This window comes from Plodia interpunctella, chromosome 17, assembly GCF_027563975.2.
Source record: "Plodia interpunctella isolate USDA-ARS_2022_Savannah chromosome 17, ilPloInte3.2, whole genome shotgun sequence".
In the NCBI taxonomy this organism is placed as follows: Eukaryota; Metazoa; Arthropoda; class Insecta; order Lepidoptera; family Pyralidae; genus Plodia; species Plodia interpunctella.
This window is the reverse complement of record NC_071310.1, coordinates 3201067-3224033: the sequence shown is the minus strand read 5'-3', so window position 1 is coordinate 3224033 and position 22967 is coordinate 3201067. Positions and strand designations below refer to the sequence as shown.

Here is a 22967-nt window from a genome sequence, read left to right as displayed (position 1 = left end):
CGCTGTTGACACTAGTAAATTAGCAATTCGGTTAACATAAGCTAAGTTAAATGTAGAAATGTAAACAGCAATTACAATTCAATATTTCAGGCTGGCTATAAAAGAAAAAAAATATTTATCAATTTTCCTAATGTAGAGATCATGATCATGTTATTTGCTTTATTTTTTAAGAAAAATGTAAATACATACATTCTTAAACGAAAGAAGTCCAAGTGTCAAGACCCGCTCATCTGTGAACCGATAAATCCCAGGTTTGAATCTGACTCGTGTATAGTAGTTTTCTCCGACCATTACTTGCTTCAGGTGAAGGAAAACATCGTGATAAAACCTGCACTGTACTTGCTAATTTATAATCTAGTGTGTGTAATGGTTGACAGTTTAAGTTCATGGGTATGCGATTCCTTGCCACTAAACGCCTTATGTGGTCGTAAAATTCATATCAGATCCATTCAAGTGACATGAATAAAATCTGACACCACTATAGTAATTAAACATACTCGAAAAGAAAGAAATAATATTTTTTTCATCTTCATAACCGACTGCCGATATAATTTCTTTTTCTGGCATGTCACTGAGCGAGATCTTCAACCTGAAGTTTGAAGGACAGTCCCTAGCTTTATAAATAAAAAACTTCGCTATCTAGTTTATTTTTGCTGAAGATACATTTTTATATCTCCCTTAGAAAATAAACCGACATCTTTTTCTGAAAATAATAAATGTAACATCGTTAGACGGACGCCACAAGAAAATTTAATTAATGTCAATCAATATTCGGGTAAGACAAAAAGTCAATTTATGTTACTTCGTTGTTCAGTACTACAGGCAATTGATTGATAGATAGATAGATAAACTCTTTATTGCACCATTCACAAAGGAGTTATAAGTTACAACAAAATATTCAAACATAATGAGTGCACAGACGGACTTATCGCTAATGCAATTTCTTCCAGACAATCTTTGGATGGAAAGAGACACAAGTAAACTAAGAGGGTGCAGTAAACTTAACAGTATTAAATAATTAGACAAAAAAATATTAAAATAAAAAGATATACAAGAAATATATAAACATACAGATAAACGTAAATGTTGTTGTTATAGAACAATGAATAAATATATAATACATTAAAGAAGACTAATATAATGAGATAATGACTAACATTTGCTCATTTTCATTTGGATATAGTTATGAAATATACTTAAACGGTCAAGTCATCAACCTGTATCATACCAACACATCAACCTATACAAACATATATAGAAATAAGAATTATAATAATATGGGCAAACTGGATGTCAAGCTCAATGTCAAGCTGTCGCGGGTCGCGGTTCCCGGGTACCAATTACAGTATCGTCAATTCAGAATACTAAATAGCTACAGAAAATTGCGAAAGGGTGGCGTTTTAACTAAGTATTGCCAATCAGTGTATCTTCCAGGAATTCGATTTTGACTTGGAAAATTCGGTGATTTAAGTATTCAAATTTTAATGTTATAAAGCGTGTGTTTGTTTGCAAATACATCAGGCTCCAACGGAATGTTTGTAAAAATTGTTTAACGACAGGACAAACCCGAGCAAAAGTTAGTTCCAAAAAAGATCAAACCGTAAATAGACAGTGTTATAATAATACAAAATGTTCCGTAACGACACAATCTTGATAGAAGGCAAGGTCAGCGATAATACGCAACCCAAATAATCCCAAACGGCGTTCCGTCCACATTTTCATAACAAAATCCCTGCGAGCCTGCCGACAGGGTTACCAGGCCTTAGGCATTTCATGTGTTATTTTTATTTTCTTGTTTTTTTCAACCAGTATACCAAAGAATATACTGTAATATTATTACTTTTTATGTAATATCTAATAGTGTACCTAAACCTTTTTTGGCTTCTGTTTAGTAAATATAAACTTATAAATTGTAACAAAACTTAGACTTACTTAGATAACAAATTATTACAAGTTATAACGTCCGAAAAGTGATCTTGGTGTTAGTAAAGACATTTTAGGTTAGGTACAATTTTTGTATAATTTGTCCTATAATAACAGATTATTTGACACATTTATTACGACTAAGAAAATAAGTACGAAATGTTCGAACGATACTCAAAATATTTCGGTAAAAAGCAATATTTTCTTTGTTTTGTATATGTCATAAACAAAATAAATTATGGTTCTGGAGAAGATTGCCTCATTTTAGTCATGTCATATGCAATAATTTCCTTTTTATTGTCTTAACGAGTTGGTTAGCTAACGTTTTTTTGTTCGCTCTCTATTGAGTATTATAAATGTGTTTACTTGTGTGGTGTTTACTTGTGTCTCATCGCATAGACTATATAATTGTAATTGTAATGTAAAAGTAATTTATAAAAAATCCGTAACTACTTATTTGTATTAAAATGATGAGGGTAAAATCCGAAGTAGAAAGAATAATATTATTACTGAAATCGAATACGATATTTCAAATTTCAAGTAAGTAGCTACGACTTTTCTTTAAATTAAGAACATTTGTACTAACTTTCAAACAACATTTATTATGAAATTATATAATAAATCAGAACATAAAGTGCTTCAAAACGGCAAGTGTCAAAGTGTCGTGTACCGTTACAACCATAAGTTATTAAGTTGGTATAATAAGTAACGAACATAACACAGACTTCACTCAACATAAACTTTGGAGTTTGGACAGTTCAAGATCGCTGTACTACTCAGATATACCTTGTGCTATGGAGTAAAAGCGGCTGTGTAATTTTGCTGCCAAATTTAGCTTGGACTAATGGAATGTTCTATTCAATTTACCAGCATACTCACACGGACTATGTAAATAAAATACATAGCGCATTAGTAGTAAAGAAAGATATTTTGTTCTTCTCTCTTTTTTTTTCTCTTCTTTTCGAGTGTTCTTTCAGATTATCTGATTTTATTTAAGTCACCTAAATGCATTTGACATATTTTTGATATTTCGTTCTCTGCTCGAAATATTACGGCACTTCGCCTTGCGCGAATATCTTACCTCGTATGTAATCATTATAACCAACATTTACTATTATTAGTCACTGGAACATTTTCTCAGAATAGGGAGCCCTTATAAAATCACTCGAGTAAATTGTCAGCTAAATGCCAGCACTCCTATGGAATCCACCTTTATAAAGAATGTAAAAAATATCCACTACAATGGTAGCCAATGGTAGTGGTATTGTAATGGTTATTTTTCATCCAGAAAAAATGAAAAATAATATTTAGGATTTACTTTAAAAACTCGACTTTTAACATAAAACTAGCGGCGTCCCGGGGCTCCGGTTTTATGAGAATATCGGAATAAAAAGAACCTTACATCAATCGAGAATAATGCACCGAACTGCTGTTGAAAGAATTTTGAAAATCAGATGAGTAGTTCCGAAGATGTAGAGACACAAATAAAAAAAAACAAGCACTCTTTAGAAGTGTAGATGATAGAACTATTACGTTACCTTACCTAAGCAATAAGTATCTTACTTGATGATACTAAAGTTTTTAAAAGGCATTCATTGAGAGCTAAGCCCATAAAAATAGGAAAACTCTTAAGAAAACAGAAGAAAATCAAATTTCATCTACAGCTAAAATACGGGTCGTAAACGAACAATATTTTACGTAAAACAAATTAGCAAGAACGTCCCAATTCACAGAAGCTAAAACCAAATTTAACGCGCTCCGTAATCTGTTTATTGACACAGTTAACCATTAGCAAACGATCGGTTAGATGGGTGTCTGATATAACGACATGTAAATATACAGTATATGCGGTTACAAACAACGCCCCGTTTATACAAAGTATATGTAGGTACATATATGTGATAAAATATTCGAATATTTCCTTCCTTGAACTAGAATAGGATCATAAAGGCAACAAAAGGAAAAAAGTTATTATAAATCATCGCATTATGTAACGGAGCATCAAGTATTGCTATTATAGTACTGTTAATTAATTAACAAAAGTGGCTGATGTGATTTTGGAAGTAGCTTGTTGCGTTTTTTGTATTAGTATTATCCTGTAACGATAGATGTAAGTTTGATATATAAATAAATAAAATCTCTCTCCCTCTCTATCTAAGTGTGATTCCGGTTGCACCCTTGGCTGTAAAGTCTGTTAATTAAACAACACAAAATTTGGAAGATTTAGATTTTACGACCGGCCTAACGTCAACCCTGTTTCAAAATTGTTGTCTAATATCTGTCCGGATGATTTATCTTCATTGTGTGTCTCTTTGTTTATTTGTTTACAAGTTTATTACACGAAAATAAATCCATATATGAAAGCTATCTGTACAATGTCGAAATATTGATGTTATGTGAACTTGATTTCACGTAGTGTAGTATCGCTAAAACTACATACTTTGTTCCCATTTCCCATTTTAATTATTACAAATTTTCCTCATTGCTCAAATGACGAGGGTCGCATTTGTATGTGGAAGGAAATACAACAGTTCTATTTACGATATAATGGAATGGTTCGTTATTGTGTCCTCAATTTCACACGATACTTAAAGAAGATTTACAGTTTCCTCACACTTTCCTTTATAAGTAGTAGTTGAGTGGTTTCCGCTACTTTTTACTAAGTAGGAAAGTAGGAATTAAACCCACCTGGGAGTATTCGATCAGAATCTGTATAAATGAGAGTAGGGAATGTTTGTTTACGTGGAATCAAGCAACAATTTTTTTAAACCTAAGCCAGGATGACAATATGGTATTTAATTATAAAGTTGTATTTTTAAAGGGTTATCTGGACATCGGAATCAGGTAAAAGAAATCTTGTTTACATGCCAGTTAAAAAGTAACAATTCTACGTTTACTTTTTATTATCTAATTTTCTACTTGGGGCAAAAATACATTTTTTGTCCGAACCGTTGGTCTGATTTTGAGGAAATTTAAAAGGTATGTAGGATCTGTGAATAGAATTTTTAAGTTCGTGGGGCTTCAAAATCGGTGTAGTCGTTTTTGAAATATTCACAATTTTGTAAAAATTAATCAAAGAATTATTGTGTTCGCGAGGTCTAAGTTCGTGGCGAACAACTAGTTATTTTCATTCTTAAAACTTAATTATTACCTGACGTCATAGCCGGATATTGATTAGTCAAACATTGCTATATATTCTGGCTGTCAGGGATTGAATACGAGAAAATTAATATGTGTGTATGCTTTTTGACCCAAGTATACTTTCGATGGCATTAAATAATCCAAAACGTTGGCAAAGCATTATGTAGTTATTGTATATCCTGTGTAAACCCCACGACCTTCACATTTAAAGCGTTTTCTTTGATAAAAACATTTATCCCGTATCACGCAATATGCTCACGATAACGGCCGAAATATTCCATCATATCATATCCCATGGGGAAACAAATTGGTGATTGCCGATTACACATAGTAAACGTGTGAAAGATTTGAAGATAAACAAAAAATAATTTACCTACTGCAAAAAGAGTAAATCACTAATTTATTATTTTTGACTTCCTATACAATTATTTTTCTTGGAAATCAACTAAACTGTATTCTATTTTCAATATATAATGTATTTTTATTCCCACAAAATGCAAAAACCCTTATAAAGAATTTCTGCACGGCTTATCGATGTCTCTGGGGACACAAGGGCTGGTGACAAAGGGCTGGTGATTTTGGCTAACGGTTGAGTTTGGCCGTACAAAAAGAAAATGTCACCAGCCTTCTGGGAACTATACCGCACGATGATGGCGATAAAGGGTCAATTTTTTATTTAAATTAATTTTATATTTATACTTTATTTTTAATTTTAGGTTTATTTAGTTGTTCTTTATTTATTCTTTTGAAATTACTTTAAATTTCGTTTAATATGTATATATGATTAATAAATAGTGAAATAAATGTAATTACTTCATAAAAATAGTCTGTACTTCAATTGATATAAAAAATAACTTAAAAAATTATTTGAAACATTAGAATTTTTAAATGCTTGCATGTACTATACCTATTCAATGTCAAGACGTTTAAAAATTAGTATCTATATAACGGAATTCTAATTACAATTACTAAAATTTAAAATCTTTACGTAAACACGAAAATGTGTGAAAAGAGCTAAAATCTCAAATATTTTATAACATTCTTCCCAGCATAGAAACTCAAATCAGTTTATACTCGTTTTCACATTATATTACAATCTATTATATGCGAATCTGCGTATCCTCTATTCATGAAACGTTGACATGTGGTGTGGGGGACACGTTTACTCCTTGTGAATGTTTGTTTGTAATATATTTATTGTATATGTATTTATAGTAAACACTTACTTCACGAATAAAGTACTTGGTGGTGTCTTAACTCGAACTCAACTTGGCACCAGCACCTTTGATAAAACATATTTTGGTTTATTTTTCAATTTACACTTATGGCGGGATCTAGTTAACTTTATATTTACGATCAAGATAGTGATCTTCGTGTTATTTGTACTTACTTATATTTGTAGTCTGAAGACTATGTAAATTGCGGCGAACAGCACATAACACCACACATGTTTATCTAAACCGGTGTTATTGCTTCAGTAAAAATCATTTTACGGTTCACTGCGTGTTAAAAGCCTCGTATCTTTTATCTATTGCATAAAACCCTTGTGTTTTGCACAGAAATAGAACAACTTGCTTTTCATCGTGGCTTCACTTGTAAATTAATTCAATTCTTGTGTTAAAGTATGTGTCGAATAGCACTTTATATGGATTTAACTTCCGTAGAAAAGATTTTAAAAAATGGCAAGAAAACACCAAATACAGGAAGATTTGAAGAAGTTAAACTTAAATTGCTAGAATATAAAAAAGGAATAATAATTCAAACTTTTGTTTGACCAGTTTTTTTCACCGGCTACGCTTATGCAAATTTAAATGGAGCCCTGCTATCATCTCATAAAAACAGAAATAAACAGCACTTTAAAGTTTCAAAGTGTCTCGGAGTAAGTGTGAATGGGCAAAAGCTAGTCGCTGAAGCACAAAGCTTTCATTCAGCTTCTGGCAATACACAATGATGGGAAGCTCTCAAAAACGTGACGCAAATGTCGTAACCTCTTATAACATAATGTGTGTATTTACGTCCCAAGGGACGTACTCGTGACGTTACATCAGATGTTTGAACGTAAAGGTCTATGTCAAAAAAGTAAGGGGAAATACGGAAGTTACGTGACTTTTGTGTGGGCCAGAATGACATTGAACGATCAGAGCTCTGGTTTTCTTAAATAAATTGGGTTGATTTATTTCGGTATTGTCCATAACAAAGTTGTATTACAAGAAGTGTATGTTTTTCCTCTAATAAAAAACTCACATAAAATTTTCTAAAGTGCATTTTTTATCTTCTAATTCTACTCATAGAAGAAGTATTTAGGAATTATGCACGCATTTAGCATTATTTTTTAATTATTTTAATAATTAAGAAGATAATACTAATGAGTACACAATGATAGTAAATACGGATATTCAATGTAATTATGAAAACTATTGACTTTTTGATCGGCTACGAAATCGTTCTATACTACGCGTGCTACGTCGTAGCTCCGTGCTACGAGTTCTACGAGTGCTACGGCACATCGCTCCGTGGTGTGCTACGAACAACGAAGCTTATAATATGTTACCGACTACCGGACTAAAACTTCTTTGCTTATAAATGATTAGACCATATTTAAAAAGTAGCCTATGTTACTCCCGAAGGCTTCGTCTGTCTTGGAGTCAAAGTTTGGAGCTTATTCATAAAAAAATAATAATAGGAAAAGCAGTTCGACAATATCAAACGTATCTAAGTATTACGTATGCATCATAACTAGACTCAGCTTGATATGTTTTTTAAATGTTTCATTAAAAAATTAATATTTTCTAGCTAAAACGATTTTTTTCCTACGCTAATGATTTGAAATATATGGGTATATTTGGATTTTTTTCGAAATCGAAAAAATCCAAATATACCCCGCACCCGAAATTAGTGTCATTTTCAAAAACGCGAGTAGAATAATTATTTGTATACAAATATATTGCTTGTTACACAGTATAGGATACATAGCGTCGTATCGGGTCGTGCAGCATACCTACGCTCAGTTAGCACGCTAGATTACAAAGGTGGATGTCATCAATATTTGAACTAAACAATATCAATTTCCGCCGGCTAAGTCCCCTGCAGCGAGCTCGAGCACGTCGCTGCGGTTTGTGGCGTCCGATCACAATCTGCGGTTGAATGGACACGGTCGGATTGGGGCTTGAGCAATGTGGATTTAAGACGATTACTCCCTGCACACTAGCGTCACATCACATTTTTATTAATTTACTTTTATTTCTTAGCAAAAATAAAATTTTATCAGATTATGTCGAATAGATTATCGAAAATCAAGAAAGATATTTTATCTGATTATGCCGCGTTTGTCGTACATCTCGTACGCTAGACATTACTGCAAATTGATGTTTTCGACTCAATATTTGTTCGTAAACAGGTTGTACAATAAATAGTACATAACAAATTGATAGCTTGAAAAAGACCCCTATTGATTGGCAATAATGGCTAATTTGCAATAACTTGAGGTAGGCCCTATGTTGTATCCAGCTACGTGCATCGATTAGGACGGTAATGGGAACAGACCGCAATTCACGCCGCAGTTGATTGTTAAGGTGTAACATCCGTTCGTGTATCTAACAAATTAATCTATACTATTATTATAAAGAGATAAGCGTTTGTGAGTTTGTATGTTTGAGGGGGGTAATCTCCGAAACTACCGAACCGATTTCAGAATCTCTTTCACCATTAGAAAGGTACATGATTCAAGATTGCTATAGGATATATTTTATCTCTAGATTCCTACGAGAAGCCCCGGGCATTATCTAGTATGTAATAATGCCCTGTGCCTTAATAGGGTTTTAAAAATGGTATGTACCTAAAATGATAAATCTAAAGTTTTTTCTTTTGTTCTACCGACATGGACAATGTAAGTAGTGGCGGTAGTGATGATGATCGCCACTGGGAGTCGAATCCAGGACCTGCAAACGGCGTACTTTATGGCCCAAGTACTTATTTTCAGAAAAACATGTGTGCGTATCTAGCTGCGTTGTGCTAATTTATGTTAAAGGTCTTCGTTCCTAAAAAAATCGAGTGTGGGCCGTTGAGTGTGGTCCATATAAATATATAATTCATAACATCCTATTTTGATAAGCTTTTCGCGCGGTTTTCGTGTATATTAATGCGAAAATGTTTTCCAAGCCGCTTTTATTGGCCAAACTTTGTTAATACTAACTTTGGGGCGGAGTCATTATAAGTTGGATTACGGCTTTCCGGGACGTAATATTTTAATGGAACTGTTTATTGGATGTAGGGATAACAAAACTTGAGCACTCATTTCGCATAAAACACAGGCTTCCTCGCCAGCAGTAACCGCAGTTAGCGCATGACTTTATTATACGATATTTGTACAGGAAAACTACTCGATTTGTCTTGGAAAAAAATTCATATTTTTTTTAATGTTTAGAACAGTGGCGTTACACAAGATAGAGATGGTAAGAACTCCACCGAATGTTCAGTACAAGATTATTTTTTACTACTACCCCGAGATTCATGGGGTCACAGCCAAGAATGTAACCAAGAACACGCGAAGATGAGAAAAAGATAGAGAAGAAACGTCACGTCGTGTCACCAAACTTTGCTAATACCAACTTTGATATATCATTAAAAGTTGGATCACTCTGAGAAGCGTGAGATTTTAAATCAAATTTTCGGCCGTAGTTAATAAAATACGTAAATATAGTACTATCCATACTCTTATTAATAACAAATTATTTAGTCAAAATGTGTTTTGTCTTGACCTAATATTGGCGCTCTTCCTGAAGTAAAAACAAGACATATTTTAAATGAAATACGATATATTATTAAATATTTTCAAAACAAAGGTATATTATATAAGATACAATAACAATACAAAGGTATACAATAGGTAAATTAAATAAAAAAAGGTTCGTGCAAATTTATTTTTATTTAATTTTTCCCATTAATATAGATATTTTAATAGAAACGAGGATTTTTCAAATACCTTTAAAAAAAGTAAACATGATGTTAGATTTCATGTGGCAGTAAAGTATTAGTAGAGTTGTAAAATATTATAGCTTTACCGATAGGAAACCAAACATACAGGGAGTGACAATGGACCAAAATAGACTAATTTGTACTGGCCACGCCGTTTTCCTGTGGATGTACTGGCAACCATACGACTGATGCCATATTCTTAATTCAAAAATTTAAAAAAAAGTTTGGAAAATGAATAGGATTAGATTGTTTTTGTAGGTACAGAAAAAAATATGTTATGTAATAAAAATCCAATTTTTAATTCTCATTTCTCATGAATTAGAGTAAAGACCTTGTCCGCCTACACATTTTAATTCACACTGGCAAGTATAGAACTAGAAATAATTCCTTTTATTTATTTTGTGAATACATAAATATTTCCATTGACGGTTCTGTAATCTATTCTTTTTCGTTTTTATACACACAACTTTTTTAGCATGTTGGAATATTGATAAGACCTTTAGTGCGCTAGGTATAATTATTTTATAGAACAGTACCTATTTGAAAGTGCTTTAGTTACTTACTCAAAGTAGAGAGTCAAGACATGGGCAAGTATGTCAAACATACTTGTTATACTTATAAGTCGTTTATTTTACCCAAAATCAAATATGCCATGCCATGTCATGCCAATATTAAAACCTATGAAATTCGAACACACCGCTTGTCACGTAGTAATTACCCTATCCTTTCTTTATTACATTATTAAAGCATACTTTAAGTTATAGTGTGTTTTGTCTCTTTCTGTTAATTCAAATATTATTAAGTGCAATAGTGACGAAACATATTTTCGCTTAAAGTATGTTTTTTTAACAGAACTGCTAACATAATATTCGGATTTATCAGATAACTTCACAATTGAATACAGGATCATAATAACAATCTACCGTCCTTTAACTGGCAGTATTATAATTAATGGCCTGTTGAATATTCATCATTCATAACGATATCTTAAATTGCGTTCCATTCCAAGAGGTCCCTTTTGTACAGTGGACTGCACGGCAAGTTACCCGACATTGGCCTTTAGGTAGTGTTAATAGCGGCGAAATTGTGCAAGTTAATGTACAGCTAACTATACGTAGGTTCCGTTCGATTTCACCTGATTGTCGAGACCCGAGAGACTATTTTGGTAAATTACCGTGATCAGTGAAGGACCCTGAAAGTAATAAATCTGCCGAACTATAAACAAACTCAAGAATTTGAATCACTAAAATAGTCATGTTGACTGATTCTGAATTTACGAAATTGCAAAATAATTTGTATAAAAACTCATGTGGCACGAGTAGGTTTCGAACCTGGGACCTTTCGATCCACCATTACAACACCACCGCTGCAATTCAAATTCAATGAAAGCCGGTCAAATATCTTAAGGTTAATCTTATAAGGTTAATCTTATTGGTTCTCAAAGTTTATCATAATTTACTTGACCATGCCTTGACCTTAGTGCCTTAGATGAAAGAATATTATCAGTCTCTTTCTCGCAAAACGAAGATTTGTCCCCGTGAGCCTAGATTGCAATGGGGAACACATGTAGAAGGAGGAGAGCATATTTGTACAATCAATCTCGGGAATGTTCAGTGACATTTAGCGAGAGCAGCACGCCCCGGCTGAGTTGATGAATTTTGTAATTAAAGTGCCCTATCGAACGCTTGGAACAAGCTTTTAGGCTCGCTCAATAGTAAACAGATGAGAATTTTCATATTAACTACACATTTTACTAGTGACAATCTTGGTTTCCATTTATAAACAATTAAAAGAATATATTTCTTTCTAACCACATCATCAGTTTCGTGTTTAAATTCAGTTTAACAATAATTTTAACAAACACGAGCAAGAAGCTCGTGGTTGGCTCGTGGTGGACCTAAAAAAAACTGTATCGTACATAAAGTAAAAGGCCTATTTGCATTAAAATTTTGAAAATCAGCTTACAATTGATGTGGAAATCGTTGAACATACACCCGAAAACATAACCTCCTTCTTTTTTGGAAGTCGGTTAAAAAGACTGTGATTATGGCGGGACGACATGGCAGAGTCGAAGGTTAAATAATAATTAACAATAAATAAGTATTAACCATCCGATATGTCGATATAACCCAATATAACAGGATCACCCTGAACCAATTAATTAGATTGATTGCTTAGAAACCGGCGGGGGACTATAAATATGGTCAGAAAAGTATATTAATAATTATTAATATCATCATCGACCTTATAAGAAGAAAAAAGTTTTTGGTACTACCTAAGGTTGGGGCTGATATCTCAAAGAAGAGATAAGACAAAATTATTAGTTAATTCTAACATACTTAAATGTTTCTACCTACAGGGCTTTTAATCACCAAATTTTCACAATATGCTCAGTATAGGGTTTATTTTTCTTTCTATGGCTCAGTACAGGGTCCGGTACTTGGTGTCGGATGACGCCGAAGCGACGCACGTTGTGGCGAAAATATTTCAGCGTGGTACACTGTAGCGAAAACTATGTGTGAAGCCCACCCAGTCGAATAAGATCGGAAAGACGCACGATTATCGTTTTTGCTATTTAAAAAATGCAAAATTAGACACAGACAGCAAAAGTTGTTATTTAATTCCAAAAATAATTTACCATCAAATAACTGGAAGTAGTTAACTACATGGATTAAAAAAATATATATATTGAAAAACGAACATAAATCTACGTGTTTACGAAGGACGATTTGCTGCACGAATTTGTACGGGAGAGCATGGCGGCGTGGCGCTATGGCGCATCAATCATTTCATTATGTACCCGCTACTTGACCTTTGCGCCCTATTAGTGATATATTTTTAACAAGAACTTGGAAACAGATTTTGTTATGTATACCACAAACTTCGAGAATGATAAAGTTTAAATATCAGCTGTATAAATTAGCATAATTTGGAACATTTATTAAATTCTGAATTAAAGTTTGCAAATACTTAAAATTAATGAAAGAGCGTGGGTATATATTTTTTTATTTACAGTCAAGATGCTGTCCACGATTTCGTGATTATACGTAACGATAATATATACGAAAGAAACACCCTCACAGTAAAATACAAACTTAGGCATATTAGTAAGATTCGGCGAAAAATAAAACATACATCGACGAAAAAAATATACACAATACGTGTTACTGCGTAATTACCTGCTTGGAAACGGAGAATCACTTTAGGGTATTTATAAACACGATTTACGAGACGTATTCAAAATAAATTGCGTATTTGTTTGTATTATTGGGGATACGTGACAGAATTTATGTGTAGCGAATATTTCTTCTCCGTACATCAAACTACATGTAAGTATGCTAAATTTCAAGAAGATTGAGTAGGTTAAGCGTGAAGAGGTAACAAATAAACATACTTTCACATTTATAATATTAGTTACGATTAAGAATAAAGTAGAATATCAAAATTACACACACACACACACACACGCACACACTTTAATTTACATTACATATACAATAGAAAATAAAAACAAAAAGTACCTACGTATATTCCGGTGCTTTTTGCTTTTGCGAGCTGAGAAACAAATTATTTCAATTTTAGATTTGTTCGGATCGGGCTAAGGAAATACGAATAAATAAACAAGATACTATTGTCTCGTCTAGCAAAGGGTGTTAAATACTTCTAAGTACCCTCATTGAGAAATGGCACGGAACAAATCGTTTAGCTGGAACAGTAAACAAACTCGTCTCAGGGGTGGCCTCTAATGTGACAGAGTTGTTGAGATTGATCGTTACGTATAGGTACTAATTTCTTAGAAACATTTGGTCGCTTACTGGTATACTTAGTATCAGATAGTCTATGTAACATTATCGGACAGATAGTGATAAAAATTACGTTTTACTAGGGTTGGATAGAGCTAACTTGTCAATTACCAGGCAGATTTATCAGTCGGATAACATAACAATTTTATCAGAAACTTGTGAAAATTTTTATAAACTAAACAAAAGTAACAATTTTTTATATACTACTGAGCAAGCAAACGGGCACGCGATCCACCTGACGGGGAGTGATCACCGCAGCCTATAGACACCTGCAAAGCAGTGGTAAAGATAAAAAGATATAATATTTGCACAAAAACGCATGTAAATTGATACATAAAATCTGGTATAATTTCACTCCATTCATGTTATCTCTAAGGAAAATCACGGCTCATTCCAAAAACTCAGAGAACGCAGCAATAAAGCCTTTTAAAGCGCGCTGTATAGTTTGGGCTCCAATACATGGGGATAATTATGTACACGTATATTCTCATCTCTGCAAATATGGATGGCATCTGGGTTGTGAAGCCGCGAAGCCCAGGCGCTCAGCGTAACAAAAACCTTTAAATGTTTGAAGATTCAGCTGTGAATAACCGGCTGCCTACCTGACGTCAACACTCCTTGGGAATGCTAATATTGCCTGTCAGCTGTCTAGGCTGTGTTAGTCGCCTTATACGGCTTTCACCGGAGGATATGGAGTGATCTCATTCTAGAACCATACGCCACTAAATATAGACGTATATAATTACATTAAAATCAATTATCAATCACGCCACGCCTCACTGAGAATCAAAGAGATAATATTTTTTAAATAAAATTTTCGCAAAGGTTTGTTCCTTAGCGAGGGGTTCGCGAATTTATCCCGCTTCATTTTACATTTAGTATTTTGCGCGTAATGCGAATCCCTAAAGATCAAAGGCAGTGTTGCCCTGTAAATATCTTGGGTAAAAATATTCCGTAACAATTACTTGTTTGCGTTGATCTAAAATGTGGATAAGTAATATTTTTTTGGGAAAATTTTAACAGACTTTGGCAAATTGATTGAGACATTTATTGAAAATTTATTATGACAGACAGAAAATTTATTATTTTATAATTTATTAGATAAATATCTAGATTGAACCGTCTATCATAATAAATTTTATTTTAATAATATATAAAATAATTTTAATTTTTTATAGGTATTTACCTATAGACATTTTTTTTGGCAATTTTTAACAGACTTTAACAAATTTATTGAGACATTTTAATGAAAATTTATTTAAGAATAGACGTTTCAATCTAGATAAATATACAAAAAAAACTCAACCTTACTAATGTAAGTCTCTATTATAAATGCAAATGTAAGTTTGTTTGTTCATTACACACATATGCACATATTTGTTGCTGCCTCTTCAAGCGTTATCTCTCAATATTTCTGAAATTTTATATATAAGTAGAAGTAATTACGGAGAAGGACAGATATAAAGGTAGGTAGGTATAAATCATGTCCGTGCAGTAAACCGTTGAGGCGTAACCTCGTCTCTCGGAAAATCCGAGGATTAGAAACGGTAAAGCGCGGGACCTGTTTGAAGCAGATAACTGATGTACGCAACGCATCAACCGTAACTATCAACTTTTAAAAGCATACTATACTTATCTATATTATATAAATATATATAAAAATCATGCGTTACTGAGTGACTGACTGACTGACAGACAACGCACAGCCAATTTGGTGTGTAGGTTCCTAGGACAGTGTACAGGAGCACTAAGAAGAGATTTCCTGAAATTATCACTGGAAACGGATTTTTACTCACATACGAAGTTGTGGGCAAAAGCTAGTAAAACATAAAATATCAATGAATAAAAAACGTGTGGAACTCCGGGAGTGCCGGCAGAAGTGAAAACTTGAATATTAACGTTGTGAACTTTTGACGTCTTACGCACTATTTTCGATCAGGGTCACGTGTCCTGACGCGAGTTAACATTTTTCGTTCCGGACTGTAGGTTCCACTGCTAATTTCCACTAATGGGTCTAGCAGGATTTTCAAATACTCATGGATCCACTGCATTATAATAGTGAAGCTATTAGGATGTGTAAATACTTATGTCTCCACTTCTGATGTTCAGATATTGGCCATCGAATGCACTACACTTAAATTTACCCATCACAAAAAGTGCACAACGTCGCTGAAGAAGTTTTCACTTCTAAAAACCATTTTCTCGTGGTATCTTCCTTCACCATTTACTCGTGGCAAGTATACTGGCATATATGTAGATAGATTTTGTCCTCGTCTTCATTCAAGTGAAAATATTTTTTTTTGCTGTAAGGTAGGTATTTTTTCGTACACATGTTTTTCCGAAACTTCTGTGTCATTAAACATTATTACATAGTATACTAGTAAAACAAAGTTGCTTCGCGCTGTCTGTCCGTCTCTTTAAAACTACGCAACGGATTTTGACACGGTTTTTAATAGATAGAGTGATTCAAGAAGAATGTTTATATGTATGTAACATGCATTAGGTATGCACCCGTGCGAAGACGAGGCGGGACGGTAGTTACTATATAAAAGTTGGCATGCTACACATTTTAGACAGATGCCGACGCGAATGAATAAACATTGCGTAATTTGTATAAGAGTTTTTATTTACTGCAGTGAAAATCAAGCAATATATGCCGGTTCCGTCAAATATCGGTAAAACTGTTTCGCGATAATGTATAACCGGCATTACATGCCAACTCAAAACAGACTAATCAAGATTACTTTGTAGTACCTACATTCAAAAAATCATTTGAGTGTTCACAAACATTATTCTAAATATAAACAGAAGGTCTATTACCTATTAATTCTTTATCTATCTGCTGTATCTAGGTACCATCTAAAACCCTTCCCCAGTATAGCAAGTACGTTGAACCGCCCTCATGTCCGTCGGCAATCGCCAATGTCAATATCCTTACGCCAGAAAATGACAATGGATTGGAAAAAGCCTTTAATAGAATAGTACTTTTTTACTTTATATTAAAAGTTAGCTTTTGCCCGCGACTTCGCATGAAATCAGATGAAATGTAGGTACCCTATGTCCTTCTCCATACTTCAAACTACATTGTGTGCAAAATTTCAAAAATATTTGTTGAGTAGATAGAGCTGAAGAGGTAACAAACAAATAAATAAACTTACTTTCGCATTTATAATATTAGTTAGGATCTTGTTGTAATGCCAATCCATTCCAAATTAGGAACCGTAGTTACAATCTGAAATTTCTCGAAATATTTATGCTACTCTTTATTAAATTATGCTTAGCTATCTATACCTATTTATCATCATAGTCGTATTGTCGTCTTGACCATCAGGCAGCGTAGATCCCTTGACTAGGGCCTTCCCGGCAAGGCGAGCTTGTATCTGCTTTGAAACCTGATGGACTTTGCTGCGTGTAGAAGTACTTATCGTATCCCTTAATTATATTTATCTCCTATTTACGAGTATATCTGGGCGTAATTCATATATTTATCTCTTATTTATATCTGGGCGTAATTCAAATAAATCTCCCTCTCACTCTCTATTAATTCTAAAAACTTCAACACATAGGTATTGTTACTTCTCAAAGCAATTCAATTCAATTCAATTCAAATCGTTTATAGCAACTGTCCGCTTGATATATATAAACCTTAAAGTTTTGAAGACTCGGCTGTATTTTACTTCCGGCGCCTGTCTGACGACAACCCACCCTCTTTAGGAAAGCTCTTATTTCCTCTCATGAGAATTTGGAGTGGTCCCATTATAGCGCGGGAACCACACGCCTCACATTTGATGTGGTGATATATCCCATAAGTATTTTTTGAATATCACTATGTCAGTCATCACCCGTCACCAAGTAGCGTGAAGAAAGCTTAACTTAAAACTACTTTAAAGGTGCAAAACACAAATATAAAAGTGATTAAAAGTTTTTTAAATTCAATAAAAAAACCTACACGCCACTATCGGTTTATCTCCTAAACCATGTCTATACTACCGATAGATATATCGCCGACATACTGCCTCAATTTTTTTCACACATACTTGCCTACATGTAATCATAAACAAAAATGCTTCCACATATCGTGTAACATTTTAATGAATCGGAATCGGCGCTAAATTCGCTCCATTTCCGATGTTATGCCGCGTATAAAGCGGCGCGCGTCAACGTGTGTTTACTTATAATCACGTGGTAAGCACTCACCGGTCCCAAGTTGTCGAAGCCGTGTTGGAGAGCCAAGTTGTGGGCCTCCTCCCGGCCCAGGGACCTCTTGAATCTGACGAGGAAGGAGTTGGTGAAAACCTCTCGGGAGGCAGTCGCGGTGATCAGCACGGTCGCAGCCAAGCATTGCAGCCACATGTTAGCGATGTGGCCGACGACGGCTGACTGAGGACCAACTTTAGTTGACGTCACCAAATATCGACCAGGATTCCGCGCGTGCGCGATATCGCCATTCAAACTTAGAGATGAGTCTACATTCACCATTTTGAATTAGCAACCTAGATTGGAACTGTTTCATCTGATGACCTTGCTGGCGTGCTCACGTCTTGTTATGACAGCGGGTTAAGTGCTTTCTAAAAGCCTTACACTGTCCCGGCCAATTGAATTGCTTTGAAGGCGCCGATGTTTTTATAGTTAACTAGATGTCGCCTCTCTGTTAGCGCTGGTATTGAGTGGTTATGCAAAAAATAACTGACATTTGTTCAATTTGAAATTAACGTAATCTTCCATGCTTCTTATCTTTTCATGGGATGACTGGAAAAAATTATAGTACCTACGCACCTAACTAAAAAGTCGAAAAAATATACTTAAGAGTTAAATCAAAAATGATTGTGATTCTTGAAGTACCACTCACTAATCGTCATGAAGACCCCCGGATACATTCCTAGGTGAGACGCCCAAAGCCCGCTATTTACTTAACTGACGTTTAATTTCGACGATTCGAATGTGATTTTACGATCGAACGGCCTGCCTGACGTTAATCCTCTTGGTTCAAGGATTGGTATCAAAGAAGGTTGACAGCTGATAAGTTGTCAAGGTTTTAATCTCTTAGCGACCTCGTGTTACAGGTATTACAACCAGAAAATGATATGGCGAGCTCTATTCCTGGAGGAACCTATAGGAATTTGATTATTTTTTGTCAAGACCATATACTTACTTACTTATAATTCGATAGGTATAAAATATTTTCGATAGGTATTTATCTGCGGACAATTTCTGAATGGATTCACGACGCCATTGTTCTTGGCCATATCATAAAACAAAAGTAATCCGTAGTGACACCTTGGCGCGTCTATCGAATATTTTAATGTTCACCCCCTCCCCTGGTTTATTTAAAGAAAATCAGGGTTAAGATAACAATAAATATGTATTGCTTCATTAATAATTTATAGGACAAGTTACGTGGGCACGTATGACAGGTCCCGCTTTCTTGTATACACAGACCGGACGTAAATATGTATAAATGAAAAAAAATATTTAGAGAAAGAGCACAGTAGCGAAGTGGTTCGTGCGGTCGAACTATCGATAGTTGTGGTAAAGCAAGTTTACTTTGACCTTTCACGGGATGGATGACCAAATAATGTATATCTTTAGCTCCCCCGCGCTTTGAAAAGTACGTCAAGCCGTTGCTCCAGGCTGTATTTGAAGTCGATAAATCTTATCAAACCGCATTGGGTTCGCATTGTGGGCCATTGTAAATGGCCCATCCTCCTTGTCTATCCATGAGGAAGGCAGTGCCCCAACAGTGGGACATCAAAAATGGCTTTGCTTATGATTAAAAAAGTTATTTTCTCCTTCCAGATGAATTATTAATTTTATTGTTATTGCCATCGGGGGCGTAGCTCCCAATTCAGCCGTATGCGTCTGCCCTGCGCTACAAGGTGCCGAACTAGTGGTATAATAATGGAGACAGTCACGTGGGTTCCAATCGAAAAGGACACCCTAGTATTGGTCATAGAGGTGGGAGGCAATGGAATATAACATAGAAAAGTAACACTTAAAACTAATTGCCATTTCGATCAGTTTCAGTCATGAAGTTTCTCGCGGCCATGAAGCTATGATTCAAAATCTCGTGTATGCTTGGACACAAATTCCATAATACATACAGACACAGAAAAGAATTAATTTAGTTTAACATTAGTTTCACATTTTCTGTAGTCAAAAGATTTGGATATGATTATCTGAATATTATTGTACAGAAAAAGTGAAATGTGAAACGAATGTTCAACAAGAAGATAGAATTATAAGGAAGATAGTTGCAAAGTGTAACACTACAGGATATTATCTACGATGTATAACAATGTTTAAAATCATGGTGTAACTTGACAAAATAAAACAACTAAAATCAATCTCATTTACCTATGTTATAGATTGATCTCATATGTTATAGATTCAAATAAAAGTAATAACGTGCAGATAATTATAAAAACATGTACCCAAAATATACAGTCTTTATTTCAACATAACAAGTGTTTACATTATTACATGTGTCACATATATTAGGTAAGATCAATTACTTGCAGCCGGTGTGCTGCCACCAGATGTAGCACATTCCTTCTCCATGGCATGGGAAGGAGGGTGTTCTAGAACATTGTCAATTAGTCCAAATGCCTTTGCCTCAGTTGGTGACATAAAATAATCACGTTCCATCGATGTCTGCACTTTTTCTTTTTCTAATCCAGTATGCCTGACATAAAGTGTATTTATCTGTGATTTTAATTTCAATATCTCTTCTGCTTGTATTTGTATATCTGTTGCCTGACCTCTCACACCTCCAGATGGTTGATGGATCATTATACGGGAGTTAGGAAGAGCATGTCTCATACCTGGAGCTCCAGCAGCTAATAACAGCGACGCCATACTGCAAGCTTGCCCTACGCACCATGTTGCCACTGGAGGTGTAATGTACTGCATTGTGTCATATATACCAAGACCTGATGTTACATTACCTCCTGGAGAATTAATATACAAATGTACAGGCTTTTTACTAGATTCAGATTGCAGAAATAGAAGTTGTGCGACCACTAAAGAGCTAATTTCGTCATTTATAGGGCCCATGAGGCAGATTATTCGTTCTCTTAGAAGCCTTGAGTAGATGTCGTAGGCCCTCTCACCGCGCCCTGTTTGTTCAACTACAATGGGTATCATGCCCAACCGAGTTGGTTCAGTTATAGTCAAATATCTGTATGGAATATTGTTAATATTATTGCATTTATTTACTCCCAGGGCCCCAGCTGGCCTAACAAATTGACGAACAAAGTTGAGAGCCATTTTAACAAAATTCTTCGATGTTATCTGTTTTTCTTCAAATTAGAGTTATTTTTAGTATCGTTCACTTATAAATGAATTAAAAATAATTATATCTTATTAATATTTTGCGATATTTCATTATTTTCTTGTTATTTTGCTGTAATATATTTTACTTGTCAAATTTCTTAGGTTTGTTTGTCAAATAAATATCAATGTCATGTCATACAACATGTACATATCAATGTCAGTGTCATACCAAAGACAAAAAGAACGAGAAGCTAGCATAGCAAATGAGTAGCTATATATTTTCATACAACTTCTCGACCCAGCTAAAAGTAATAGGTACCTAAGTATACAAAGCGGCGGCACCGCACCGCAGGGCGGCACACGATGACGAATAAAAGATATTTGGTATTTCTAATTGTAAGGGCTTTATTCCATTTATCAAATTCCAATCACATAACAGCAAATACATACACATAGCATCAAAGTATATCAATCAAATCTTGACCATTTAGTACTGCAATAGCAAGAAAATGTAGTTCTCTGCTGTTTGATATCTGTATGAACAATTCATAGAGTGAGAAAATCTCAAGAACTCTCTAAACTGCTTTACTACGCGGACAAACTGACATACATTGTGTAAGCACTGCATAGTTAATGAGGAATATATATGTATTGAACACTAAATGAAACAGCAATGTATGTCCAAGCGGGTAAATTGACAGAGACAGACTCTATAGTTTGTGGTCGTAGACACGTCGACATCATAGACCGCCCGCGTCCTATTTCTCTATTTAGTTTGTGGACCGCGTGCATTGCAGCCGTCAAGCGCCGTGCGTTATCAGCTACCTACAGCTTACAAGGTGAAGTGCGTCACATCGCAGCGTTTTTAGAACAAAGAGAAGGCAAGTTCAATCGTATGTCCATCCAGAATCTCAACACATACGATCCATTCGCCGATGCTATTAAAAGCTCGGAGGACGACGTACAAGATGGTTTAGTCCACGTCCGGATCCAGCAGCGGAGCGGGCGCAAAACGCTGACTACAGTGCAAGGTCTATCATCCGAGTATGATCTGAAGAAGATAGTGCGGGCATGCAAGAAGGAGTTCGCGTGCAACGGGACGGTTGTGGAGCACCCGGAGTACGGAGAGGTGTTGCAGCTACAGGGCGATCAACGAGAGAACATTTGCCAGTGGCTTACGAAGTCAGGGCTAGTTAAGCCCGACCAACTGAAGGTGCACGGCTTTTAAACCGAAAATAACGCAACCAATAACATGAAGATCATTATTATAGTCTGTTGATGACGCACGTGTTATAATAACCCTTCGAATATGTATTTAGAAAGCATCGATGTTTACAGAGAAAGGACTGGGCCTGGCCGCCTAGGCCGTCGCCCCGTGCCTTCCTTACTCCCATGTGTAAAGTGTACGGCGTCTCAAGTCTTTAGTTGCAATTCAAACCGAACGAGATACACATAGTAATGCACGTTTTTTACATTTTATTTTTAAATTTCTGTAATTGAATTAATAAAATGTTTTTGTAAACTAACTTTATTATTGTTTTCTCTTAAGTTATTAGTGTTGTTATAAAACAATAACTTAAAGTAGGGGTAAAACCTTAAAGGTAAATGGCAGGGAAAACATGAATGTCTTATGTTTTTTAAACATTCTGATGTTATAATTACTGGAGTAGTTTACATCTTAATTACTTATCAGTATCATTAGAAAGTTTATGGAATTTTCTAACGAGGGCAACAAAACCACAAATGTCAGTACACATTCTCAAGATACCTCAATTTGCAATTTTTTCTCTACTTTCAAGTGAAAGTAAAGTAGATAAAGAAAGTAAGATACTTAAAAAATGACTTGAGAAGTCT

At 34.7% G+C, this 22967-nt stretch overlaps 3 protein-coding genes across 3 annotated transcripts in view; 1 reads left to right on the top strand and 2 right to left on the bottom strand.

Moving 5' to 3' along the window:
* Positions 1-18335, bottom strand: part of amon (amontillado) — a 57906-nt gene extending 39571 nt beyond the window's left edge. The window contains exon 1 of the mRNA XM_053757415.1: positions 18039-18335. Coding sequence (XP_053613390.1) covers positions 18039-18320 — 282 coding nt within the window. The 5' untranslated portion in view covers positions 18321-18335. The remainder of the gene's footprint in view (positions 1-18038) is intronic.
* Positions 18336-20269: 1934 nt separating this feature from the next.
* ClpP (Caseinolytic protease proteolytic subunit) lies at positions 20270-21289 on the bottom strand. The gene has a single exon (XM_053757418.2). It carries the CDS (start codon positions 21105-21107, stop codon positions 20346-20348), a length of 762 nt encoding a protein of 253 aa, XP_053613393.1. The 5' UTR covers positions 21108-21289; the 3' UTR covers positions 20270-20345.
* A 577-nt stretch (positions 21290-21866) lies between these two features.
* eIF1 (eukaryotic translation initiation factor 1) lies at positions 21867-22639 on the top strand. The gene has a single exon (XM_053757934.2). It carries the CDS (start codon positions 22009-22011, stop codon positions 22339-22341), a length of 333 nt encoding a protein of 110 aa, XP_053613909.1. The 5' UTR covers positions 21867-22008; the 3' UTR covers positions 22342-22639.
* Positions 22640-22967: the final 328 nt, after the last annotated feature.